General features: G+C 35.4%; 2 protein-coding genes across 3 annotated transcripts; both read left to right on the top strand.

The window, feature by feature from the left end:
- Positions 1 to 487: 487 nt before the first annotated feature.
- Positions 488 to 17,911, top strand: LOC107760255 (uncharacterized). Its single transcript, XM_016578277.2, has 22 exons — positions 488 to 813; positions 1,533 to 1,864; positions 3,248 to 3,351; positions 3,594 to 3,662; positions 4,150 to 4,210; positions 5,543 to 5,682; positions 6,545 to 6,734; positions 7,184 to 7,245; positions 7,582 to 7,670; positions 8,127 to 8,199; positions 8,291 to 8,350; positions 9,362 to 9,508; positions 9,636 to 9,674; positions 9,773 to 9,810; positions 10,674 to 10,760; positions 11,100 to 11,265; positions 12,564 to 12,641; positions 13,006 to 13,142; positions 13,668 to 13,744; positions 16,516 to 16,585; positions 16,736 to 16,801; positions 17,414 to 17,911. Exons 1-22 carry the CDS (start codon positions 754 to 756, stop codon positions 17,546 to 17,548), a joined length of 2,280 nt encoding a protein of 759 aa, XP_016433763.1. The 5' UTR covers positions 488 to 753; the 3' UTR covers positions 17,549 to 17,911.
- Positions 17,912 to 19,036: 1,125 nt separating this feature from the next.
- On the top strand, positions 19,037 to 21,674 carry LOC107760256 (E3 ubiquitin-protein ligase RMA3-like). 2 transcript variants are annotated; one of them, XM_016578278.2, is made up of 2 exons: positions 19,037 to 19,236; positions 20,719 to 21,674. In XM_016578278.2, exon 2 carries the CDS (start codon positions 20,745 to 20,747, stop codon positions 21,393 to 21,395), a length of 651 nt encoding a protein of 216 aa, XP_016433764.1. In that variant the 5' UTR covers positions 19,037 to 19,236; positions 20,719 to 20,744; the 3' UTR covers positions 21,396 to 21,674. The 2 variants fall into 2 exon arrangements, with proteins under 2 accessions (XP_016433764.1, XP_016433765.1); XM_016578279.2 differs by lacking the exon at positions 19,037 to 19,236 and adding an exon at positions 19,269 to 20,338.
- The last annotated feature ends 3,956 nt before the right edge of the window (positions 21,675 to 25,630 follow it).

The raw sequence follows: 25,630 nt of genomic DNA, 5'->3' as shown, positions 1-25,630 counted from the left end.
AGGATAAAAGTACAAAAATAAATTAAATTTTAGGAATAATTTGTTTTTGTATTTATATATATTTATCAAAAGGGTAATAAGCAAGATATCAAGTCAATTGGTAAGCTAATAAAAGATCACATGAATATAACATTATTAAGTAATAGATAATGTAATAACTATAAGCAAAGATTAAAGAGAGAGTTGTTTTGGGTGAAAATATAGAAGGATAAAACTTATTCGAATTTGTGGTGAAACATAAAAAGGTAGTAAGAATTTTGTTAAATAATATGCTCAAACAAGACATATTACAAACGTTATATGTTTAGTATTATTTAATATTAATCACAAAATATAAATACAAATACTAAATCAAGGAGTTGTATTGTTACGTATATAAAATAAAAATATAAATAAAAAGAAATATATTATCTAGAAATTTTAAATTTTAAAGTAATTTTAATAACTCAAATTAAAATTTGTTATCTGTGTCGGATGCATTGGGCGGATACTAATACTAGTTGAAGTTAAGGAAAAGAAAGTTTTGTAAAATTGTTGAATTGCCAAAAGGCGGAAAGACACTCAAAAGAACTCAGTAATCAGCAGCAGACTTGGACAGCAAGAGATTCCGTTCCGATCACACAAAGCGTATTAGAATTGCTTCTTCATAGACTCATCTCCGTTTCACCTTCTTTCTCTATTTAATTCTAGATTCTTCTACCCGGAAACCCTAGTTTCCTCCGTCCAAACCAGTTTTCTTCCGTCTAGATTACAATGGAGATCGATTCTGCCGAGTATCAGTTAAGGTGTCAGCTTACAGGTCACGAAGACGACGTATAATTCTTCTCTCTCTTTATATACTTGCATTACTAGCACTAAACCTTTACAATTCTTGTTTTTTTTTTGTGTGGATAAATTGCAATTTTACGTGTGAATTTCAGCAAATGTAATGTTTCTCCTTAAGACAGAGGAACTTATTCAGTTTTTTTGTTGCTCAATTAATTGGATTCATGAATGCTAATGCTACTGATGATGAAACATCCGTAATTATTCACTTAAAATATGTTCTAATTGAAGAAATTTGTTGATACACATGCGGAGAGAAAATTACAGGTCATGTCTCATTATATACTTGCATTACTAGCACTCAAACTTTACAATTATTGTTTTTCTTGTTTGTGGATAAATTGCAATTTTACATGTGAATTTCAGAAAACTTAATGTTTCTCCTTAAGACAGAGGAACGTATCAGCTTTTTTGTTGCTCAATTGATTGGATTCATGAATGCTAATGCTACTGATAATGAAAACTTTTGTAATGATTCACTTAAAATATGTTCTCATTGAAGAAATTTGTTGATATATGTTATTGCATATGCGGAGACTTATGTGAAATTTTCATCTTGGAATGTGGAAACAATTTTGTGTCCATTACATGAATGATTGCTTTAGTTTCAACTAATTTGTGTTTGAATTAGATAAAAAGAAGAAAAGAATAATCTGTATCAACTTTTAAATACTTTTCTTTTTGTTGTACTGCTTGTACACAACTAGGTTCGGGGGATATGCATATGTGAGAATGTTGGTTTTGCAACATCATCTAGAGACAAAACCATTAGGTTTTGGTCTCCAGATGAATCAAACCACCGCAATTATACTACGTCAAAGATATTGCTAGGGCATACAAGTTTCGTTGGGCCACTGGCTTGGGTTTCTCCTGGGGAGGAGTTTCCTGAGGGCGGACTTGTTTCTGGTGGCATGGACACTCTTATCTTGGTGTGGAATTTGGCTACTGGAGAGAAAATTCAGACACTTAAGGGTCATAAGTTGCAAGTTACAGGTATTGCTTTGGATGGCTCAGACGTTGTATCAACATCTATTGATTGGTATGTGAGATTTCTTACTTTTTACTGAACGTGTTACACGTCATTTTTTTTTTTGCAGAAGAATTCCTCATCTTTATTCCTGATTAAATTTTTTTTCCTCATGCTTGTCAATCTAATCCGATTGACCTTTGTTGCTCTAGTTGTACAATTGAAGAAAGAGAATTTGCTCGTAACTGAATTAGCCATTGTTTTACTCTCAGTATATACTAGGTTTCTAATTTGAGTGCCAATGGGCACTAAGTCAATAGTTGAGTATCATGGCAAGTAAATGGAGATAGATCTTAAAGTGGAGATAAAGTGAGCTTTTAAATGAATTTGAACTTCTATTCGTGTAAAAGTTATCCGATGTTGTCTATATTACCTCATTTTGGTGATACAAAAAATATATCATAGAGTGGTATTGCGGTAAAAAGATTCTCGTTTAGAAACTACTTATTAAAAATGATTCTTTTTTGACAATTGCGAACTATGTGTTTTAACAACGGATCAACTAGAATTTGGAACTAGGATGTTTCTAGAGTAAGAGAGTCTTAAGTAAGTTGGAATGAATTCTAGAGTAAGGGAGATAGAATGAGCTTTAGAATGAATTAGAACATTTTTGTTCGTGTAAAAGTTATTCAACATTGCCTAAATTACCTCATTTTTGTAATACAAAAAATGGAATCGTAGATCGAAAGTAGCCTCTCTACCTCACACAAGTTAGGGGTAATGTTGTGTACACCCTACCTTCCCCAAACCCCACTAGTGGGATCACACTTAGTATGTTGTTGTCATTGTTGTTAAAAAATGTATCGTAGAGTGTGGTTAAAAGATTCTCTTTTAGAAATTACTACTTATTAAAAAAAGATTCTCTTTTGACAATTGCGAAGTGCGAACTGTGTGTTTTGACAATGGATCAACTAGAATTTGGAACTAGTGTTTCTAGAATAAGGGAGTCTAAGTAATTTGCAACTTCTATGTACTAGCACAGTTCACCTATCTTTTTGCTCATGTTTGTTGGAGCGCCTTGGGTATTTCCAATTTTGGCATTATGCCGGTTAACTTCTTTACATATGTCAAGGTCTTGTCCTGATAGCATTCCTTCTCGCGATGTGTCAAGGTCGATAGTCATTAGTTGTTCACATTAGTAGTTTCACATGCCTGTCTAGAATTCCCGTGTTCAAATACCTTACTGGGTGCATGCCTTTCTGACGTTGCCCTTGTTAAATGGTTTGCCTACTGTTCATGTGCGTCAAATTTTTCTGGCTGGTTACTGTCCTTTGCATGTTGTAGGAGACATGCTTATAATTACATCCACATTCAACAAACTTCTTCCACCAACTTGCAGGGCCATTTTGTCATTATCTGAAAGTTTTATGTTTGTTTACATTTTCCCTGACACAGTACATTAAGAAGATGGAGGAAAGGCCAAGAGGTTGAAGTTTTGGAAGCTCATAAAGCAGCTATCCAAGCAATTATTAAATTACCCTCAGGCGAGCTTGTTACAGGTATGTATTGAAGTTTTGCATTTTTACGTATTTCTACTTTTTCTGTTCATCTCTGGACGCTCTTTCTGAGTTTTTAAGATCTTAAAACTTTGTTGCGATCATTCACCCAAATTAAGAGTTATCTATATTTCTACTGCAACTTCTCCAGCTTTTAGCATCATCAGGATAATGGAGGTTGATACTAAAAAGATCAGGTTTTATATTGAATAGCCCGTGACTGATGTTAATTACGTTGGTATTAGGCTCAAGCGACACAACGCTGAAGCTTTGGAATGGAGCAGCTTGTATACACACTTTTTCTGGGCATACAGGTTTAATGCATGATTTATTTATGTGAATGTGGCTCTGAGATATTTTTGTGTTTTTTATGTTTTTGTTTGTCTTTGTGATCTCTTCGGAAACCACGTATGCTACTTTCTCTCTCCATCTATTTAATTTTTGTTAATGTCTCTCTTCAAGTATGGATGTTAAGCAAGTATGCATTAAAAGGAAAAAAATATTGGTGGTGTTTGATGACTTATGAATAAAAACGTTGTGATTTCCCAAAGTAGCATCTGACATTTAAGATTGATCAGATGGGTCTTTGATCATTCTAACTCTTTGAGGTCATTGTTCTATCTTCTTAGCCTCTTTATGATTATATCCTTCTGTGTAAAAACATGTTTTTTTTTTCCATTGCTTCCGTTGTTTGCAATGCACTCTCGTGCAACTCCTTATGCTTGTTTGTCAGCCTTATCCTTTTCAAAGGTTTCATGCTGTGCTTATGATATGTACCTTATGGATCGTTGAATCGTGCAGATACTGTTCGAGGCCTTGCTGCAGTTCCCGGTCTAGGAATTCTTTCTGCATCCCATGATGGGTAAGGTTTTGCTTTCTATTGTCATTCCTTCTCTTTACAGTTGTTTTTGATCTTTAGTGTGCTATGCTTAGTGACCTTTGGTGCAACATACAAGAACTTCTGACTCGGGATCTCAGAGGGATTTCATCTCCCTAGTTTAGTAAATAGTCGGGCAAGAGTTGAGAATCAAAGAAATACTCTATCTCTTAGCTCGTCAAATGATTAACTTCTGATGTGACCCTATGAATGCAAATTGTGGAAGAATATCTTGAAGGGGTCAGAAGAGTTCGATGGCAACTTTAAGTTCAAATTAGGGAAGAGAAGTGGAATTCATTTCTGGAAGCACAAATGGTGTGGTGACAACAGCCCGAGCATTGGCTTTTCCAACCATTTTTAGTGTCTCAAGTCAGTGGAACTTGATAATCCAGTCAAATTCACATATTTGATGACAAAACCTTATGAGGTCTGAGATTCCTGAGGGACTTACAAGATTGAGAGGTAGAAAATTACAAAGAACTCTATGGAATTACTCTATTCAAGAATATCATATACTCCTAGTTAGAATAGGACAATTGGAAATGAAAAGAAAAGGCGAGCAATTTATTCTCAATGGAACCCTTTTGTCACATGCTGATGCTATTAAAGAGAGAGGATGCAGGGTTCCAGTCCTATGATGGCGAGGAAGGTATAATTTTCACTTGGTTGACAAGAAGGGTCCTAACAGCAGAATATTTGAAAGAAAAATGGATCTAAAATTTGTCAGCTGGTATTTTTCTTGGATAAACTTCCAGATGAAGATGCAGGCATATTTTTTTTTGAGATGGGCGAAGATGTGGTCCATTCTCTCGGTGTATTGCACTTGCAACTTGCAAGCATGTTCCTTTGGTCATCGCTGAATGTTTTGAAGTCAGGTGGTCAATTCCAGCAACTGTAAAGCTTGTTATGTTTAGTCGGGCCTTCAAAAGGAGGATTAGGAGATGAAGGGCAGGGATGTAGGGTCGTTGGCTGTTATGCTGAGAGACCGCTTGAAGAGGTTGAAATTTAGTTTGTACAACTGAGAACATGCTGTTGTTTTCTGTTAGCTTTTGCTGCACTCATGAGGTCCCTGTTAGCACAGATGTCTTAGCACAGGTGTCTGGGTGTCATGGTGAAGAAACAGATCTTTGTGTAGGTTCTCTACTTGTCAAAAAATGAACCTCTAGGGTTCACTCAACCTGTTTATTAGGTGCATGGTTAAGATTCTAAAGTTACTCTGTTTATCTCGCAAAGCCCCTAGTTTAATCTTTTCCCTTTTTGTGCTTTTTCATCTTTAACAATGTGTAATTTCTAATCCGTGCATATCTCATTTTACAGTTCCATCAGGCTATGGGAACTTAGTGGTCAAGTTCTACTAGAGATGGTTGGTCACACTTCTATTGTTTATTCTGTTGATGCTCATGCCTCCGGGCTTATTGTCAGTGGTAGTGAGGATCGTTTTGCAAAGATCTGGAAAGGTGAGAATCCTTTTTTCCTTTTTGGGATTGTTTGTAATTCATCCATCGTAGTTGTGTACATTGTTTTCCTATGAAGTCTCTATATATGCAGCTCTCGCCATTTAACTAGATAAAGTTTTGTTTCAGAAATGAGGATACTATTGTTGATGAAATGATTTGAACCACTTATTATAAATTGTGAAGACGGGAGTAGTGCATACAACTGTTCTGGTAGTTTCTTATAGAAGTGAAGGCTCTTTGGATTTTAGCCTCTGAATCAATGTGTTTGTACTTCAGTGCTTACTCTCTTAGTGAGTGGTATTTGTTCTTTCTTCTTCTTTGCTCTGCTAAAACTGGCATTGGTCTCCTTGATTAGGCACTTATTATTATATAGTAATATCTCGAAGGTCAATTAAATAACTGATGGATAATTGAAAGGCCTGTCTCATTCGTACAGAAAGGGGGAAAATGTATCACGGTCACCTCATCCTTAATTGTGAAATTCCTGTATAAAGAAAAATACTGAGTTCTGAATGGTGAATGCTTGTTGGTGGATATTCCACACTCCCTCACTTTTTATTTTGACTAGGTTTCTTTGACAAAGGACAGTTTCAGATAACTGGTCTCTGAAAAGGTTGATTCCTTTTAAACCCCCAAAAGTCTGTGTAATTTTGATTTCATTGATACCAAACTTGCACAAACCATAACTCTTTCATTGTCGTACCATTGAGGATTCCATGTTGGCTGCCCTTAGTCATAGCAGCCACTGCTGTATCCTAACTGTAATTTGTTAATGTCCTTGACTACCTTGATTTTCTTACATTATGATATTTCTTGTTTGATTGTCCCCCCTGATCATGGACGTGACATCACTATGTTGCAGATGGAGTTTGTGTCCAAAGCCTAGAGCATCCTGGTTGTGTTTGGGATGCCAAATTCTTAGACAACGGAGACATTGTTACCGCATGCTCTGACGGTGTTGTGCGCATTTGGACAGCCCATCAGGATAAGATTGCTGACCAGCTTGAACTAGAGTCATATGCTGCCCAACTCTCACAGTACAAGCTCAGTAGGTTCGGCATCCAGATTCTTCTAATTACTCTTTCTCTGCCATAACTTTGTGGATTCTGACTAGTCCTTGCAATATCCCTTTTGGCTAGCATTAACTTTTATGTGATTATTAGTGTAAGATAAAATACTTCGCCATGCTGTGCTCGCTCATGATAATCACGTTGTATCAAGTCTACAGTTGCAAAATCTGTTCGAGTGTCCTCTTTATGTTTTTGTTTTCTCCTTTGTCTTTTTTTTTTGTGTGTCGTAAAAGTGCTTGCTATCTTAGGAAATTCTAGAATTTCAGGTCTGGTGTGTACATGAAGTTTGCCGAAACTAAACCTCTTTCTAGCTGTTCTCTTTCTCTTACATGTTGCTCTTGAATTAAAAGATGCTCCAAGGATCATTGCTATTTATTTATCTAATTATATATTGGTTGGTCTGATTCAAGTTTTATGTCATTTCATCTCAGGAAAAAAGTTGGAGGGTTGAAATTGGAAGAGCTTCCTGGGCTAGAGGCCTTACAGACTCCAGGTTTGATTATTATGATAAAGCCTGATACATATTGCTATTTTCCTAACTATTAATGGTTTGAGTTGGCTCATCGTTTTTCATTAAGTTGTCTCTCCCATTTACTGTTGGATCAATCAAAGAAAGGTGTCTGTAATTTGAGAAGTTGGATATGTGACCTATCAAAATTAGAAAAGAAGAAAAAAGGTGCTTATTCATTTATATTTGCCTTTTCCAATATTGGAAACTAAAAACCTGCCTGTAGGAACAGAAGGGTAATATGAATTTGTTATTGGAGGTGAATATTGAATCGAAGTTCTCTCCTCTATCTAATGGTTTGCTTCTTGATCTGTTGAGCAGGTACTAGTGATGGCCAGACTAAAGTTGTCCGTGAAGGGGACAATGGAGTGGCATATGCATGGAATATGATGGAACAGAAGTGGGATAAAGTAATCATTAGATTTATGTTTATATTCTGCTTTCACTGCTATATTCTCCAATTTGATCATATTCATTCCTGGATTTTTTGGGTTTTTTGAGTTTTTTGTTTTTGTTTTGGGGGCACCCGTGAAGGTGCTGGGGAGGGGGGGGGACCCTCTGCTGTGTTTATTTGATAGTTTCTTGTGCTCGATAGCTAAAACTATTGTTATGAATAGGCATACCCATCCTATAGCTAATTTGTATTAGCTTTTGTATTAGCTTATGTCACTGCTCTTGCGTTTTACACGGCCTGCATATGTCGTGATGTATGTTCTTCTGTTTAGTCATAATTGCACTTGAGTAGCTTCTGTTACTAGGCTGTCTACAGACTTGACGCTTTTGTCATATGCCTCCTTTGTTTTCTCATTGATCTGAAATCATGTCATTAAGGTGTCTGTTTCTTATGTTGTTTGTTATCAATTTAGATTGGTGAAGTGGTTGATGGGCCTGATGATGGCATGACACGTCCTCTTCATGATGGAATCCAATATGATTATGGTTGGTACTGCTTATTCTGCTCTACCCTTTTCTCGCTGGTCTTTTCGCGCTTTTACTTCCAGTCACCATATAATTTATTTTGTGCATCCAGTGTTTGATGTTGATATTGGAGATGGTGAACCTGTTCGCAAATTGCCCTACAATCGCTCAGGTATTTTAGTTTTTGCTTACTGTTCCGTGTTATTGAAGGAGAATGTATCTGTAGTATCTGGAATATTGCTCTGTTTTTTGTCAGCATGGTGTTGGGAACTCTTAATGCTTGGCCACATCTTACTTTGATTTTCTAAGATTGAGCATCCATGATTATGCTTGACTATCTTCTGTATCTCTCATGCAGCAAAATGGTCCAATAGATGAACTTATGCTTTATTTGCTGCCCCTTCATTTGTTGAGTTTGCATATGTTTTAGCTGGTTTATATGGGTACCTATATTGTATTAACGAGTCCTTGAATAGATATGGGATGTGTGTGTGTGGTGGTGGTGGTGGTGGTGGGGGGGGGGGGGATACATTTGCTAGTAGGAGGTGGATAGGTTTTGATAACATCTTATCCAGTTGGGGAATGTTTTTGTGATTTGTCATTATTGCCTTCTCATCATTATATTCATGCCGTTTACTTAATTATAATCGAAAATTAAAAATCCATATTTACGTGAATTTTCCCAATTGAAATAATTTTGGCATGAAAACTTCAATGGCATGTTTTAGGTTTTCATTTTTATGTTATTGAATTTAAAATTATCAGATCTCTTTAGTTACATTAATTGCTGGAGGAAAAATAAGTTTAAGCAGTATTTTGTGGATGGTTTATAAGTAGGTCCTATCACTTACATATAGGTTTAAATTACATTTTAAAGTGAAGTTGGTACTAAGGAAGCAAACAGAGAGGAGATCAAGCTTGAAAGTTTGGGAAATATTCCCTGGAAAGGTCGTATATGTGTTTCTAATTCTGTTTGACTTTTTAGGGTTGTTGCACTTGTTCCTGCATGCCTTTTGCATGGATTTTTATGTTTTGAAGTTTATGATATGCACTATATGGACTTATAAATGTTCTCTTTTTTCTGCTATCATTCTCTATCTAATTTCTTTTTTGGGCATCACTTATCTTTCTAAGGCAGTCCTTCTTGATCTGATATCCGAACATTCTTTTGACTAATTGACAGATAATCCATATGACGTTGCTGACAAGTGGCTACTCAAAGAGAATCTGCCTCTTTCATTCCGTGAACAAATTGTGGAGTTCATTCTTCAAAATACTGGTCAGAGACAGTTTACTCCAGATCCATCATTCCGTGACCCCTACACTGGCAGTAAGAAATATTTATTTGGTTATGGAATAATACTTCACTTTTGATATCTCTGCTGCCTCCACTTTGTTCCTCTGTTTTCATGGTACAAAAACATGTCTCATATATGTTCCTATTTTCTTGCTTGCAGATAGCGCTTATACACCTGGTCAACCTTCAAAGCCAGTTGGTAAGTTTGAAGTATTTCTAAAATGCCTTGTTTCATTGGCCATTTTTGCCGTCATTATACAATCAACTTACATTTTGTCATTATTACTTGTATAACAGCTACTGGAGCAAAACCTACTTTCAAGCATATTCCCAAGGTACTGAATTCAATTCTACAGCCAGTCAAATGGCCTCCTTGTTCTGCATATTAATGTATATCCAATCATCTAACTGTAAGCACAGCTGCAGCCAAGTATGTTAGAGATGAACATTTTAGAGTTTGTTTGTTCTGTGTCATCACTGGTTTTTAGTGCAGCATATATAAGTTGCTGAAATGTTAAATATTTCAAGAGGATTTTTAGTATAGTGTCAATTTGGCACTTCAAAAAAAAGAGCTCTTTTGGCTTCTATTCATCAATAGCTTTGCATTATTGTAGATGTTTTATGATAGGAAATAGCAAATAGATTTATTTGACTCGCTTTAGCATTCAGTAATCACATAAGTAAAAGTACAATTCAGTTTGGCTTGTGATCAGGATTGCATAGTCAGTCCAAGTATACAATAAAAGGTAATTACGGATTATGGTGATGTAAACTTATTGTATACTTAATGAAACTTATGTACATATTACTCCATCTATCTGGATGAATTTGATGGTATGACATATGGAATGTTTTTTCCCCCTATTCTGCTTGTCTGGTTCTCTCAATCTTAATGTGGAGAAATGAACTGTGTCCAAATATATGAAGCAACCATCATATTTGGCTATTTGATAGTATTACATTTCTGAAAAGAGACCAACCACCTCTATCCAAAAAATAAATAAATGAAGCCAACCACAACATTAAGTCCTCCACTGTTATGCGTGCAAAACTATGAAAAATAGAGCTTGCTTACTGTGAAGTATTGAACAGATGAAAGAGCATTTTGCTACTTTAAAGCAGAAGATATTTTGGTTTTATTCTACTGATACCATAATTTTGTAGTACTTCAACTAACAGGCTTTCATTTTCTTTCCAGAAAGGAATGCTTGTCTTTGATGTAGCACAATTTGATGGTATCCTCAAGAAAATTTCGGAGTTCAATAGTACTCTACTATCTGGCTCGGTAAGTTTTGTATTTGTAATCGATATAATTTTTTCTTGTCTTGCCATTCACAAGATGTATATAATTTTGTAACGACTATTCCACCTTGGTATGTATATAACTAACATTATAAAAACGATAAAAAACTAACATTTTAAAATGACTGCTCATCTTCTTGCAATTGAGTGATTAAGTAGTTAATTTGCTTTGTCTGGAAAAATAGTGTCTAAGTCTTTATGATCACTGAAATGGAATATACCTTTATGTTGTCATGTTCAAAATCTGAAATTTGAGAAAGGTCTATTTTCCTTTTTGTGCCTTGTCTCATTACTAACACTTGTTCAATAAATTATGCTGAAGGAGCAAAAACATATGGCGTTGACTGAGGCTCATATGTCCAGACTGGCTTCTATCCTTAATGTTTTGAAGGACACATCACACTATCATAGCACTAAACTTTCAGATGATGATGTTGCAATGGTGCTGAAGTTGCTAAAAACTTGGCCGTTGACGATGTTATTTCCAGGTGACTCTTTCTTCTGAGATATACTATTTAAATTAGAAGCAATGAAGTGTAGGCATTGAGTAATGACAGTGAATGCTACGTGTTAGTAGGAGTTGATTATCAATTTCAAGGCCTGTTTGGTTTGGATCTCTTAACGTGTTTTAATTTGAATTCCCCGGTTTGATATATTCAAAATGAGGATTAGTGTTTAATTTTTGTAAGTACGTCATGTGCTAGTGATTAGTGGTGGCAAAATGGTTAAAAGAAAACAGTTAACCACCCATATTATCCACTAAAAATGGGTCAAATATGGATAAGAACCGTATTGTAAACGGATAACTAATGGGTTTAACTTTTACATTTGTAAAACCTCAAATTGGGAGTTCCTCAAGTTTGGGAGACTAGGAATTCTCCCAAAAGTGGTCATATTCAAGAAGCCATGGATAATATGGTTACCCATATTATCCACCGGTTAACCTATTTTTTAGCCGTATTAAATATGGTCGGGTCGGATAATTTATCCGCTTTTTCATTACCCGTTTTGACCCGTCCCATATCTGGACCAACCCGCCTGTTTGCCACCCCTCTAGTGATATAGCCACAGTTTAATTATCCTTATTTGTATTCACTCAATTATTTAATAATCACTTATTCAACTAGGGAACATCATTTCCTTAATTTAGACGAAACAGGCTGTCAGTGCAGCTAAATTTTGGGAAAAACTTTAGTTTTGTTGTTGGTTCGTGTGTTTTTGTCGTAATTTATCCATTAAAGGAGGTGTAGAGCCAAAACTATGCAATTTCAGGTGGTTGTCAGATAACCTAAGAAAAAGTGTATGCTTGCGCTGACTCTCTTCCTTATATTTCAGCTTCTCTGTCTCTTTTTTATAGTTCGCACCCCACATCCTTTTTTAAACAGGACATGCTCAAATTCCATCTCTACATGTGGAAAAGATTAGCTTAGTTCATAAGCAAAAACCATTTGGATTTGGATTATTTTTATTTGATTTTTCTTGTGTGCTCAAAGTTTTCCTAATTTACTAAAATTTGTGTTTATTGAAACCGTTTCAATTCTTCCATCTTTGATCATAGAAATGGAAGTTGTTGAGAAGAAGTAACTCATAAGAGATTGCATAACCTTGTAGCTATATATTGGATATTAGAGTTGTTCCTGTAAAGTGGTTGATGCCGTGCTAGTCCTTTGCTTTGAAAGAACACATACATGGTTGTGCTTATGCTAATCCAACTTGATTATTCTTAAAGATTGTCTTATTCTCTTATTGTTCTGATATTTGTTCATCGTATCGTCTTCCATGGCAGTAATTGATATTTTGAGGATGATTACGCTGCACGCTGATGGTGCTGCTGTATTTTTCAAGCATGTCAGCAATCCCAATGGTATTGAATTCGCAATCTCTTTATGACTGCAGTGCTTGTTCTTTATGTGGAAGTGTAGTTATGAACCACTTCAACAAAAGGTTTTGTGCAAGTGTTTCATAGTTGTAATTGGAAATTGTTCCTTTCCTGTACAATATGAGTGCACTCAAAATCTAGTTACTGTAGCTGTGAGCGAGTTTGGTGGTGAATGCCATTGTTCGCTGCTGGCTAACATGCAAAAGGGGGTGGGGGTGAATCTTGAATTTCCCTTGGTAATTCAGCCAGTTGAAATACCAAATCTTCTAAATAATTTTGAATGGCGATGATTACCAATTTTTCTATCATGTGGGTTTCACGGTGACTCTTGTTTTCTAATTCTACCTAGATGTGCTTATGGAGTTGATCAAGAAGGTCACTACTAGTCCTCCACTTCCTGCAAATCTTCTGACAAGTGTTCGGGCTTTGACTAACCTCTTCAAGAATGGATCCTATCATGATTGGTTGTTAAAGCATCGCGGGGAGGTTAGCGATTGTTCCATTTTGAATGCTATGGTGGCCATACTTGCTAGGAGTTCTCTTTTTAGAAGTTAAATTTGTTCAGTAGTTTTTTGTTATTATTATTATTATTATTATTATTATTATTTTTGAGAATGTTTCCCCTTGATCCTTGTGTTTTTGTGTGGTGGTTGTTGGTTAATGCTTGGAGTTATTGGATTGATGAATACCTGCTTAGATGTCTTTTATTGCTTCCTACCAATCGAAAAGAAAAAAAATTGTTGCTTCCTGTTTGATGTAGATCCTCCAGAATTTCATGCGTCCATGCTGAATAGATCTCTGCTGCTCAATTTGAAAACTTGATTGTTAGCATCCTTATTTTCTTCTGGTGAAATTGGATATTAGTGCTATAAACATTCTCTGAAGATGTGCATACGCTTGTTCATTTCCGTTACTTTTCTTTTTGGTTTTTATGCATTTTTAGGGGCCTTTATGTGACTTGTACAGATTAACAGTGGTTTATGTGCTGTTTTCTTTTTCCTGTCCTCGTAGGTTCTGGATGCCTTTTCCACTTGTTACTTATCTTCCAATAAGAATGTGCAGTTAGCTTATTCGACATTGATACTCAAGTAAGTAGTTGGATAAACGTCTGTCTGGATGACTGTCCATTGCATGGTTAATCTGTCTGCTTCATGATATTCATGTTCTCTGTTGCATCAATTCATATTTATTGTGGTAGTGTAGTGTTACACTTAAAGCATTCAAAGTCTAGCCCTTTAAATTGAACTAAAGGAAATCTTGTTCTTTTGACTTTTTTGTGCATTTAACTCATCAGAACTGCCTCTTTATTTTTGTTTGCTCTCTTGCAGCTATATCATAAGTTGTTTCGCCTCTTCCGGTAGACCCCATAGAAGTGTAATCAGATTTAATTAGGTAGTAATTTCGGCGAGAAAATGGAGTATAGTCTGTAAATTCATCCTTCTAAAAGGGAGAACATGACCAGAAATTTTGTATCGTCTGTGAATTCATCCTTCAAAAAGGTAGAACACGAACAGAAATTTTGTATCGTGTTTAGGCTTCTGGGGGATGTACTGATTATAAACTAATCGATTTGCTTTTTTTCTTTTCTGGCTAATTCACTCGTGCTAGCTGATGTTGTGTGATGCTTTTGATTTCATATGCATTGGAGCAGAAGCTTCGATAGACAACGTCTCTTTCCATTAGAACCGGGGTATTGAAAATTCTTTGTATTAAAATAAAAGCCCCTTTTGGCCTCTTCCCTTGCCTCTCTACTTTCAACATCTCTAATTTAGCCTTTTCTGTTCCAAGTATTCAATTGCCTTAACTCCAACGGACAACGCTAATCGTACCGCTATAAAACAATCCATAGGAAGCGGAAGCAACCTCTACATATTGCCCATTCGCCATCCTTGGTGAGTCCGGTTTTCTGTGCTACGTCATTCTTAGATCCAGCGAAATCATTGGTGTTGACTTGATTGATTGCCAAAAGATTGATGTTTCACTCCCTATTTTTAAAACAGTTGACAACCTAATTTTTTGTTCATTCAAGAATAATGTTCCTAGTTCTAGAAGGATAAATTTTTGTATGATATTCAACAAATTATTTTTACATAAGACCCTCATTTGCTGTTTTCCTATTATCAACATAACCTTTATCCTTACATTATGTTTAAGAAAGCAAAAAAATTTAACATGTGATCCATATTTGTTCTATTTTATATGGAACTCATTACTTTTTAATTTGTTTTGGAAAGTATCACAACTTTCTATATTTGGAAACTTTTTAACTTTTAACTTCCCATTTTACCCTTAATGACATGGTCTTATAGCCATAGAAATTCTGTAGCATGTCTATGACTACAAGTTCTAAAGGTACTTTTGGTATCTGCCGAAGTCTTTTTTTCTTCAATTTCGTACCCAGTGAAACGCTGCCATATAAATTGAACCGGAGCAGGTACATTTTTTTTTTGATAAGGTAAATTGTATTAATCAAAAGGGAGAGAACTCCCGTATGCAGGAAGTATACCAAAGAGTAGAGAATTAACATCAGAACATGATTCTCTACAAAAGTCGCCCAATCTTCTATACAAATAGGGGCTATATGAGTGCACCAAAAAGCGATCAAAGATAAAAGACTATTCTTAAGATGTGAAAAAGGAGACTCAATCCCCTCAAAAGCTCTCCTATTTCTCTCCCCCAAACTATCCACATGAGAGCTAATGGGGCGAACTTCCACGCCTTTTGCTTTCTTCTTCTACGGAAACCGGCCCAGCTATATAACATCTCCTTTACAGTGCTTGGCATCACCCATTGAACACCAAAAAGATTCAGGATTGCCCTCCACAAAGCCGAGGACACAGGGCAATGCAACAAAAGATGATCAACTTCTTCCCCTGAGTTTTTACACATGTAGCACCAACTAACAAGTGTAATTCCTCTCTTTCGAAGATTTTCAGTAGTCAAGATCACTCCCCTCGCCGCTAGCCATGCAAAAAGCAAGGGTTGGCACCCAAGTAGTAAAGAACAAAACCATTTAGTAGTAATGAATTGAGTGGGCACCCAAGGGTGGGCCTAATGGTCATTGAAGTCGGGGAAAGCTATGAGGTCTAACCAAATCCTGTCATGGTGGGAGGTAGCAGGTACCCTGAGGAATTTGTCGAGGCCGCGCAACCATCATAAATTAAAAGAAGTGCACCGAGTGGTTGTCCAAAGATTTCAGAAATAGAAATATGTGTGTACTACCTTTTCAAGAAGTTAATGATCTAGGCCTTCATGTCAGTCCTGACCAAATTCTTCGACTTGAATTTTCAATTAGAAGCTTTCTTGGGCAAATCCCAATGTAAAACATTTGTGGAGCCATTTTCATCATTAGAGAGAGAAAGCCATGCCATTAGAGGTATGTAGCTTCTAATGCTTAGGAACTGAACACACTATCTTCCTAAAGGTGGAGGATAAAACATTTTTCTAGTGAAAACAAAAATGGAATAGAAGGAGGCATGGTGAATAAATTCATGGCCTAGTTAAAAGTATTTATCACAATCTGAATGTTAGTGGAAGTAAATGACTAGAGACAGTTGCAGGCCATGATTGTGAATGGATAAATTTATTAGTTGCAATAGTTCCCGATCTCTCTTCTGAGCATTTAGTTTCAACTTAATCAAGCTAAGACAAGTGGTTATACATTTGCTCGTTGCATTTTGGTGAACCTATTTGCAAAATATTTTACCGCTTTTATTGCTAGGTAAATCAGATGATGATGATAAAAGTAAAAATTATTTTTGTACATGAATCTATTTCTGCCCTTATTTATGATATTATCCAGTGTCAACTATTTTCTTTGACGTTATTGTTCTTACCCAGTGATTGATTGAGTTTGCAGCTATGCTGTTCTATTGATTGAAAAGAAGGATGAGGAGGGGCAGTCTCAAGTTCTTTCGGCTGCGCTTGAGGTATTTACCATTTAGTGATAATTCTGACTCTGGAACCTTGACCTTCCCTTCCCAATTGTCTCCACCTTCCCCTTCCCGTGTCTTTCACTTCTACTTCTGTGAAACAAAGTATTAATGGACTTTTGGTCGGAATACCTTTTCTACCTGAAGATTGCAGAAGAGGAAAGTGTTGAAGCCGATGCAAAATTTCGGGCTTTAGTTGCCATAGGATCACTGGTATGTTTGGTACTCTCATAGCTCTGTTCTTGAATTCTAAGTAGGAAGTATGCCTCAAACCTATCTATTTCTAAGCTCTCAAGTAAAGGGGTACCTAAAATTTGTTTGTTGTACTTCTGTTTTTAATTCATAATATCTAAACTGTTGGCTGTTGAGATTTTGTTCTTACATGTTTGGAACTCCATTACTTAAAAAAAAGTATTGAAGGATTCAGGCATGAACCTGTTAACTCCAAAAATACTGAACAGCGGCAGTTGCTATGCTGTGCCCATGATGATTTCACTTTAAAGTTGGCATTTTCTTGTCGATTTCATCTCTCATCTCTGCTAAATTGATTGCACGAAACATGGAGAATAGATCCTGTAAATGATTCCAATCTCAATGCTGCCTTGCTAATCTCAAATCCCAGAACTGATAAACATGTTAGTCCCTACTGGACTCATCAATCTTACTCTTGGAGTTTCATCATTTCTTCTATAGCTTTATTGCATCACAGAGAATCTTTTTAGCGATGTCTCTTCCTTTATAATGGTATCCTGCTCCTTATTTTCTCAGCAAGTGTAGTTGTAAGTTGGAAATCCTAGTAAATTTTTGTTTTTGTTTCATTAATAGATGCTTGAGGGTGTCGTAAAAAGAATTGCAATGGACTTTGACGTTGCAAATATTGCAAAAGCAGCAAAGGCATCTAAAGACGCAAAAATATCTGAAGTTGGAGCAGACATTGAGCTGATAACAAAGCAGAGTTGAGCCTAGTTTAGCCCGGATCGTGGTTTATCACATTTTTTGCCACAGCGAAGATGCACGAAAGAGAACTACGCTTTGATTCTTTCCAGCTTTGGCCGACAAGAAGGATGCGGATAGTCTGCGGTAGCTAGTATGTTTGTTGCTGTAGGAGGATACCTTATCTGCTTCCATTTTATATGTGAGTCAATGTCATAATGTCTCTCTGGAGATTAGACCTTTTCTTTTTGTTTGTTTTTGGTTGATAACAGTGGTCACACAGTTATAGCAAGGGAAAAGAAAAAGGGGTAGACGTGATGAGGAGAGCAAGTTGAACATGTAAAAGCAGTCAAAAATGGTAATGGAATCTAAACCAGCGTTTCCTTGACCTTGCTTCGTTTTCAGAAAGAAAATAAACATATGGCCCTTTGTTTTACTTTATATTTTGTTTTCAAAAATTTGGAGAAAGAAGTTTGGCTGATGGAGAAAATGTTAGTTCTCTAAGTTTCTGTTTTACAATTTGTCTGAGGAAAGATAAAAAATGATTTCAGTTGAAGCATTATTATAGGTTTGGGTATATGATCCTATTATTTTTTGGTGGTCGTTTTACAGAATCCTAGTTAAGGAAATAGACTTGGTACGAATCGCCATCAATTCCTATGATATATGATATATCTAATGGATTGGATTTTTTTATGAGTTCCAAAATTTGTACAGATTTATAGTATATATATTTATTTCTTACCATTCATCTAATTAGAAGGTTCTTCCCACTAATTACGGTCCCTCACTCTAAAAAAGATAGATAATCGCTGGCTACCAAACAATCTTTGAATTGTTTCTCGATAAAATCAATATTTATATAACTAATAAATTGAGCTACAATGTTAACGAGACTATTGAGAAAAAATTGTCGGGCTAAATTCCAAATCCAAAAAAGAAAAAGAAACAAAAGGAAAGGTTGTTGGTCGAGTTAGTTATAGTTTGAGAGTGACCTGACGACAGTTCTCCAAGTGGCTATACATGTATCTTAATCTTTCTGAAAATAATAAATATTCATTCAATAGTCAAGTTAAAAACTATCCGAACAAGAGAGCCAGCTGCTTTATTTAATTACTCCATTCGCTTCAAAATAAGTGATTTTTTAGCTATTTTCGTACAGATTAAATAATCCGCCTTTTAACATTAATTAGTAATGAAATTGGCCATATTAATCTTTACTATCTCTTCACATAAACACTCCTAACACATACTCCAATACTATTTACTTCAAGGGCAATGTAAGAAAATAATTAATTTATTCTTGAAATCTGAAAAAATCACTTATTTTGGACCACAAAAAAAGGCAAAAAAATTACTTATTTTGGACCGGAGGGAGGATTAATTATACTAAACCAAGTAAAATCCCTGGTTTGAATGAAACACAGTTTTAGACTTCCAAATAGCGCGTTGGATCTTGGATGACTGTTGGTTCGAGGCGACTTTTTTCTTTAACATGGTAATTAACGTTGCCTAATATGCATCAGTAGACTGACTAGTAGGAGTAGTAAATAATTAGGTACCTACCGACACTACAGCTGTGACTAAAAGAGAGAAAAAAACCCTTTTGGGTATGCAAGTGTAAAGTTTTAGCCAAACCCATTCTTGATTTCCTTTTTTCTTTTCATTTGGTGTCATCCATTTTCCTTTCAAGACTCCTCGTCTTCTAATTCCAGGTGGGTACTCCTTTCCTTTTAGCTTACTCTGTTATATATTGTTATTTTGCTATGTGATTGGATCTGTTTCGCTTCTTCTTCTGGAAAAAATTGTAACTTTAAGTAAGTTTTGAGAAGATAAATTAAGGGAAAATGAATTAAATGAAGTGGGTATATGTTTGTATTGAGATCCTAGGATTAAATTTTGGTGGATTTAAGTTCCACTGTGCTACGATCTTGTTCTGGAATATTGCTTGAAATAAAGATGACTAATTTTATCTTGTGGGTAGATTTCGTTTGTGAATATTTGATTTTATCATATTTTGGGTTGCTATGGATATATCATGGCTTTCTATTGGTATAAGTTTCAGATGCATATGTTGATAATGAGTGCATAAGTTCAACGAAATTAAGTAGTCAACATTATGGTCTAAGTTGATTATGAATCATTTGGTAGTTTAAAGGGCATTGCACTTAAGATAAGGGAAACCATGTGAGTTTGCAGTTCATGGGAAAAAATCTACTTTTTTAATAAGCAATGTTTCATGTCAAAAATATCTTATAAATGGCAGACTGGTGCACTAAGCTTAGGCAGGTTCTGGGAAGGGCGAGGCTACATTGGATTTATTGTACGCATTCTTACTTTTCATTTCTGCAAGAGGATAAGGGAACCCATTGAGTTTGCAGTTCATGGAAAAAATCTATCTTTTTTTGATAAGCAATGCTTCATGACAAAAATAGCTTATAAAGGGCAGGCCGGTGCACTAAGCTTAGCTGGGTTCGTGGAAGAGCGAGGCTACATTGAATCTATTATATGCATTCTTATCTTTCATTTCCGCAAGAGGTTATTTCCACGGCTTGAACTTGTGACCTCAATCCTCACACGACAATAACTCTTACCATTGCGCCAAAGACTACCCCAGCTTATACTGAACTAAAATACCACTGTGCCTTTCCCTAACAAACTAATGTCAAGAAAACACCTTCACTTATATGCGGGAATGAGTGTCCTTGGAAGTTACTTTTTACTTAAATTTATGCCCGAAACATTTTCATTTCCTTCCAACTTGGTTCCTAGTCTGTGAAGCGTGAAAGTTCAGGAGGAAGATTGACGAAGCTGAGGGTAATAAGTTATTTACATTATTTGGTGTTTAGGTCTTGGAAAGTAATAATACAGTATGTAAATTTTGTCCATATTAGCTTCTTCAATACCCCAAGCTGAATCATCTAACAACTTCTGAAAAAAAACATTTAGACCTTTGGCGAGTAGCATTACGTACTATTATTATTTGATTTTCATTTCTCTTTTTTACCAAAAGGCCATTTAAGTTATTTTTCATGGTTCCCCGTGTAAATGGACTCAAAAATTGTTATCTTTATTTGCTCTATATATGTTTGGTTCACATTTTCTGATCCCATTTTATACTCTTTCTTCTTGTTATTCCATTCCATGATGTCACTATGTTAATAGAAGTCGGGCCTCCTGTTATCATTTGCTTGCAGGTTTTCAATTCTGGACAGGTGAATCGATGGATGCTTTGCGTTCAGCAGATATGAATTCTGACCCTGGTGGTTTTGAATGCAATATCTGCTTTGAGTTAGCTCAAGATCCTATAGTCACTCTTTGTGGCCACCTTTATTGTTGGCCATGTCTTTACGAATGGTTGCAAGTTCATTCACATTCCTACGAGTGCCCAGTATGTAAGGCTCTCGTAGAAGAGCACAAGTTGGTTCCGATATATGGACGAGGCAAATCAAGTTCTGACCCAAGATCTCGGTTAGTACCTGGGATCAATATCCCTAAGCGTCCAATGGGACAGAGACCTCAAACTGCTCCAGCTGTAGATATGGACTATCTCCGACATGATGAATTGGATCCCATAGGGGGGTTCAGGCCCGTGCCCATGCCCATGCCCATGCCAAGTGCAAGGTTTGGAAACTCGATGTTATCTGATCTTTTTGGAGCTATTCCAGCTTTTTTTAACCTTCATGTACATGGATTTCATGATGCCACTGTTTATGGGGCGACTACAGGAGTCCCTTACCTCTTTTCCGGTTCCTTTCACGGGGGTTATGCTCATGGTTTCCATTACTCTAACCACCTAGACGGAACAAAATTCTTTATGAAGATGCTTTTCTTGATCATCGGTTTCCTCTTAATCATTTCCCTAATTTCATAAGGCCTGAAGTGTTATAGATTAACGATGTGTAATCGTTAATCATACAAGTGTATGTATCCTAGTGTGCTAGACCTACATATGTGTAGTAAACCAGGTGCAACTCTCCTGCACATTATTATTAGTTAGGATTAGGTATGTACTTAGCACCAGAATCTGCACCAAGTTTTTCTCTTAATAAAAAGCTGGTGGAGCTTCTTCTTCTTCAAATTGTTCTGTAACTATTTAACAAGAGGGTGATGTTTGGGCCTGATATTTGAGTGAATTCTTGATTCATATCCATGGTAGTTTCTCTTCGGTCCGTCGGTGAAGAATTAACCCAAATATCCGCCCACCCAACATCTTAACCTAAAAATAGCTGGTGGAGGTATGATATATGCATAATTTATATATATTATGTGTATAATTATGTATAATGAATGTATCTATGTCTATGGCTAGAAAAGTAAACAATGAATATGGCTGGCTATTTGTGTAAAGATCCCAAATGCAGATTATTTGCATCGTCTGGCCTTTTTAAGGCTGCTCTTTAGATTCTGTCCCGGTCGACCAAATGTTGGCTAGTTTTGCCGTTAAAACAGCTAGATGAATATCTTTTTTTTGTTTTTGTTTTTGGTGTAGACAAAATTAACGCACTGGATTTAAAAGGGACAGAATTAAATAGTGATCTCAAAAGGGCCATTTGTGCAAATGCCCCAGTAAATGCTAAGGCTTATGGTAGGGGTAGCAAGCGGATGGGTCGGGTTGGATATGGGTGAGTTGAATACAAGTAATGCATCCGACACGACCCATATTTAATGTGGATAGAAAATGGGTTAACCGGCAGATAATATGGATATATGATCATTTTTGGAAGAATTTTTAATCTTTCAAACTTGAGTAACTCCCACTTTGAATTTTTACAAATATAAAGTTAAACTCATAGGTTATCCATTGGTTAAGTGGATAATATGGATCTTATCCATATTTGACCCATTTTTAAAAAGTTAATTATCCAATTTATTTTTTAGTGGATAATAATCGATGGATAACTGTCTTTTTATCCATTTTGCCACTACTAAGCTTTCTGGTTTTAACTATTCGGTTATTCTTGCTGCTATTCTCTTATAATCTCTTGTTTAATAAGAAGAAGAATGATTTGTGTCGAAGCAACTTTCTTATCTAAGACAAGGGAATTTTTATTTTATTTTTAATAATTATTATTACTTAGGAATACTAAATGAAAGATAATTTGGATATATCCCACACGTAAAGCAATACTTGAGAATTGTTGGAGTGTATGGGATATATTCCTTGTACGTAAAGTTAAAGGAGGTCCTTATTCTTGCTGTTTTCATGGCTCACTTTCTAAGGTTAGAATCTCCATTTTTCTACACTTAGCATAATAGGGTAAGTTGAAATTTCAGCATTAAAGCAAGCAACATTTTAATGTTTTTGGAAGCAGACGCGTGTTGTCTTTTCTGTCCTAAAGTAACAATTAGTTAAGATGGAGGCAAATGTAAATTAAAATATGAAGTTTCCCCCATATTGGGAAGTAAGGAAAGTGGTTGAAAATGTTTTGATTCCGCAAGAAATGAAACTTTAGACGAAAGGAGTGTAGAAATTAGTTAAGTGTGTAGTCCAATGGAAGTCGAAAGCACATGATGTAATGGGAGATAGTGTGTAGTATAATGCAAGTTGTAGGCTTAGGGAAGCACGTCATGCATATATGGTTGTCAATGCCTTGCGCCATTGTTGTACAACAGTATAATACACTACATTGTATAGGATTGGACGACAAATTAAACAACAAGTATTTTTCAATAACTATCTCATATATCGGTATAAAGCACTATAGCTTTAATCAAGACGAAATACAAGTATGTATACAAAGGATACAACTTGTATCGAGTAAATAAAATGCTCTTGTTGAGAGTTGAATTCAAGATCTCAGCTAACTAAGCAAGAACCTCTAACCAACTGAGCTACACGAGCTTATTGGTCTCTTGTTTCAGTTCGAAACAATTAATCTCTTATTTCATGGATTTGCTATGAAATTCAAATATAGCTACGAATGGTAAATTTACTGAAAGTATAGCTACGAATGATAAATATAGTGTAAATATTTGATGTATCGCACAATTTTTCCAGCTCCGTGCAGGATCCATTAAAGGGGGAGCGGTGACAAACAAGAAGTATAATAGGGGTATTTAGTTCCTTTTATCTTTTTCTTTTTCGTTTGCTTTATAAAAAAAAAATGAACAATTGATTGAAAGGAAGAGTTATTTGTGTTATGTTTTTAAGTCTAGGACTAACTTGTCATCTATGCGTGGGTGTAGTTAACTTGGCTAAGAAAAAACATGAAGAAAGCAAAGGACGGCCAATACTAACTAATTTATGTTAAAGCTTAGTTGTTGTTGCACTTACACCTGTTCTGTTCTCCAATAGTTTTATTTTTCCTTTCAAATAATTATAGTTTGAACAGAAACTTTAATATAAATGCGTAATTAGAGAACATTTAATTATTGTACTATTGTCTTTGTAGTATTATTCGAATGCAGTGGAATATATACATGTGATGCGTACGGTTAATTTTGAACTAATTCAGGATTGAAATATAATTCATATTATAATTAGTATTATACACAATTGGCATGCTTTCGAAAGCACGAGTGAGATCTAGAAATCAAGCAATGCCTATTTGATGAAAACTGAAAATTGAGAGTGCTCAAAAGTACGTGTACTACTCACACCTAATGATACGACCTTTTCTGCTTTGGGTAAGTTATCAATATCTCAGATTTGCATTAATTAAATTAAAAGGCAAGTCCGATACATAAAATATTTTGTATTCACGTGAGATCGAAGACGAACTGTGTTTCAAGGGTGATATCGGCAGCCGGATGTACGATGCATTAATCAAAATATGTTATCGACTGCGAATCAATATTGAGTTATTTATATAGAGGGATGAAAAATTTGCGGAAAATCGAACAATTATACAATATTTGCCTTCAAAACAATTTTATTGGGGGCCGTAAGGATTATTGTTTGGTTATAAAAATTTCAACTCCGTAAATAACACGGGCTTCCAGTATATTATGCTGGACCGGAATATTATACTGGAACTCCAGTATATTATGAAGGAGTATTTTTTCGGATTTTGAAAAGTGTTTTCGTTCAAATTTATCTTTACATGAAAAGTGGTTAAATCTCGATTACTTTTGAAACTGTGACCATTTTTGAATGACCACTTGTAAATCTAGCTATTTTTGAATTTCTCCCTTGCTAAATTCATCTTAAAAGCACCTTTAGTTAATTAAGCTCATTCGTCAACTTGATCTGCCTTGGAGCCCGTTTGAATTGACTTTTAAAAGTGATTATAAATAGTTTTAAGTCAAAAAGTAATAAGTTGGGATTGTCCAACCTATTGCTTTTGGCTTGTTTTAAGCATTTTTAATTTATTTTAAGCACTTTATAGCTTTGTCAAACACTGAAAAACTAAAAGAAAAAAACTTAAAAGCTGATTTGACTAGCTTAAAAGCCAATCCAAACACCCTAGTTCAACTAAAATAAATTTCACGAAAGATATACTATATTAATTAATAGTGGCATCAATGAAATGCTAAATTTGTTCAAAAGCTAGAATGGCATTATTTTCTTTTTTTTTTAGATTACGGAGATGGTAAAAAAAATACGTCATCCATCCTAAAAAGAATGATATACTAATTTTGAGTTTGAGTGTCAAAATATTTAATTTTTTTGTGGAACAACAACAATAACTACCAAGCGTATTTTCACAAGTGAGGTATGAGGAAACCAGTGTATATGCAAACCTTATCCTTACCTTTAAAAAGATAAAGAGGATATTTTCAGAAAACCCTCGGCTTAGGTGAGATAAAGGGAAGGGCCATGTGACAAGCAAATCAATCGGGGAATCAAGCGAAGACGCACAACTGGCAGTCTCGCACTAGTTAGTACAATTTTAAAAAAAAATTAAGAATGTAACTATTAAAATTATTATAAAAATTGTATTATGAATAAAAACTTTATGACCTCAAATATGAGATAGACGCAGTGGTATTGTTGAATTTAAAGAAGTGAAAAGGTATTGTACATGCAATTTACTCTAATCCATTATTATGTTTGCTTAAAAGTTTGCTCAAGTATTATAATCTGTATAAATTTGTTGTAGTAAGTACTAAGCAATATTTTGAAGTACTAAGTACACAAGTATAAATAGTTGTAGTACACTGCCT

This window comes from Nicotiana tabacum, chromosome 7, assembly GCF_000715075.1.
Source record: "Nicotiana tabacum cultivar K326 chromosome 7, ASM71507v2, whole genome shotgun sequence".
NCBI classification, from domain to species: Eukaryota; Viridiplantae; Streptophyta; class Magnoliopsida; order Solanales; family Solanaceae; genus Nicotiana; species Nicotiana tabacum.
The sequence above is the reverse complement of the archived record's forward strand: the minus strand, read 5'-3'. Positions and strand labels throughout refer to the sequence as shown.

Excerpts from the sequence above, each read along its gene's own strand:
- LOC107760255 (XM_016578277.2), top strand. The coding sequence starts at position 754 with ATGGAGATCGATTCTGCCGAGTATCAGTTAAGGTGTCAGCTTACAGGT. Across the intron at positions 6,735-7,183 it reads TCACAGTACAAGCTCAGTAG|GAAAAAAGTTGGAGGGTTGA; the intron begins GTTCGGCATCCA and ends ATTTCATCTCAG. Across the intron at positions 13,745-16,515 it reads TATTCGACATTGATACTCAA|CTATGCTGTTCTATTGATTG; the intron begins GTAAGTAGTTGG and ends TTGAGTTTGCAG.
- LOC107760256 (XM_016578278.2), top strand. The coding sequence starts at position 20,745 with ATGGATGCTTTGCGTTCAGCAGATATGAATTCTGACCCTGGTGGTTTT.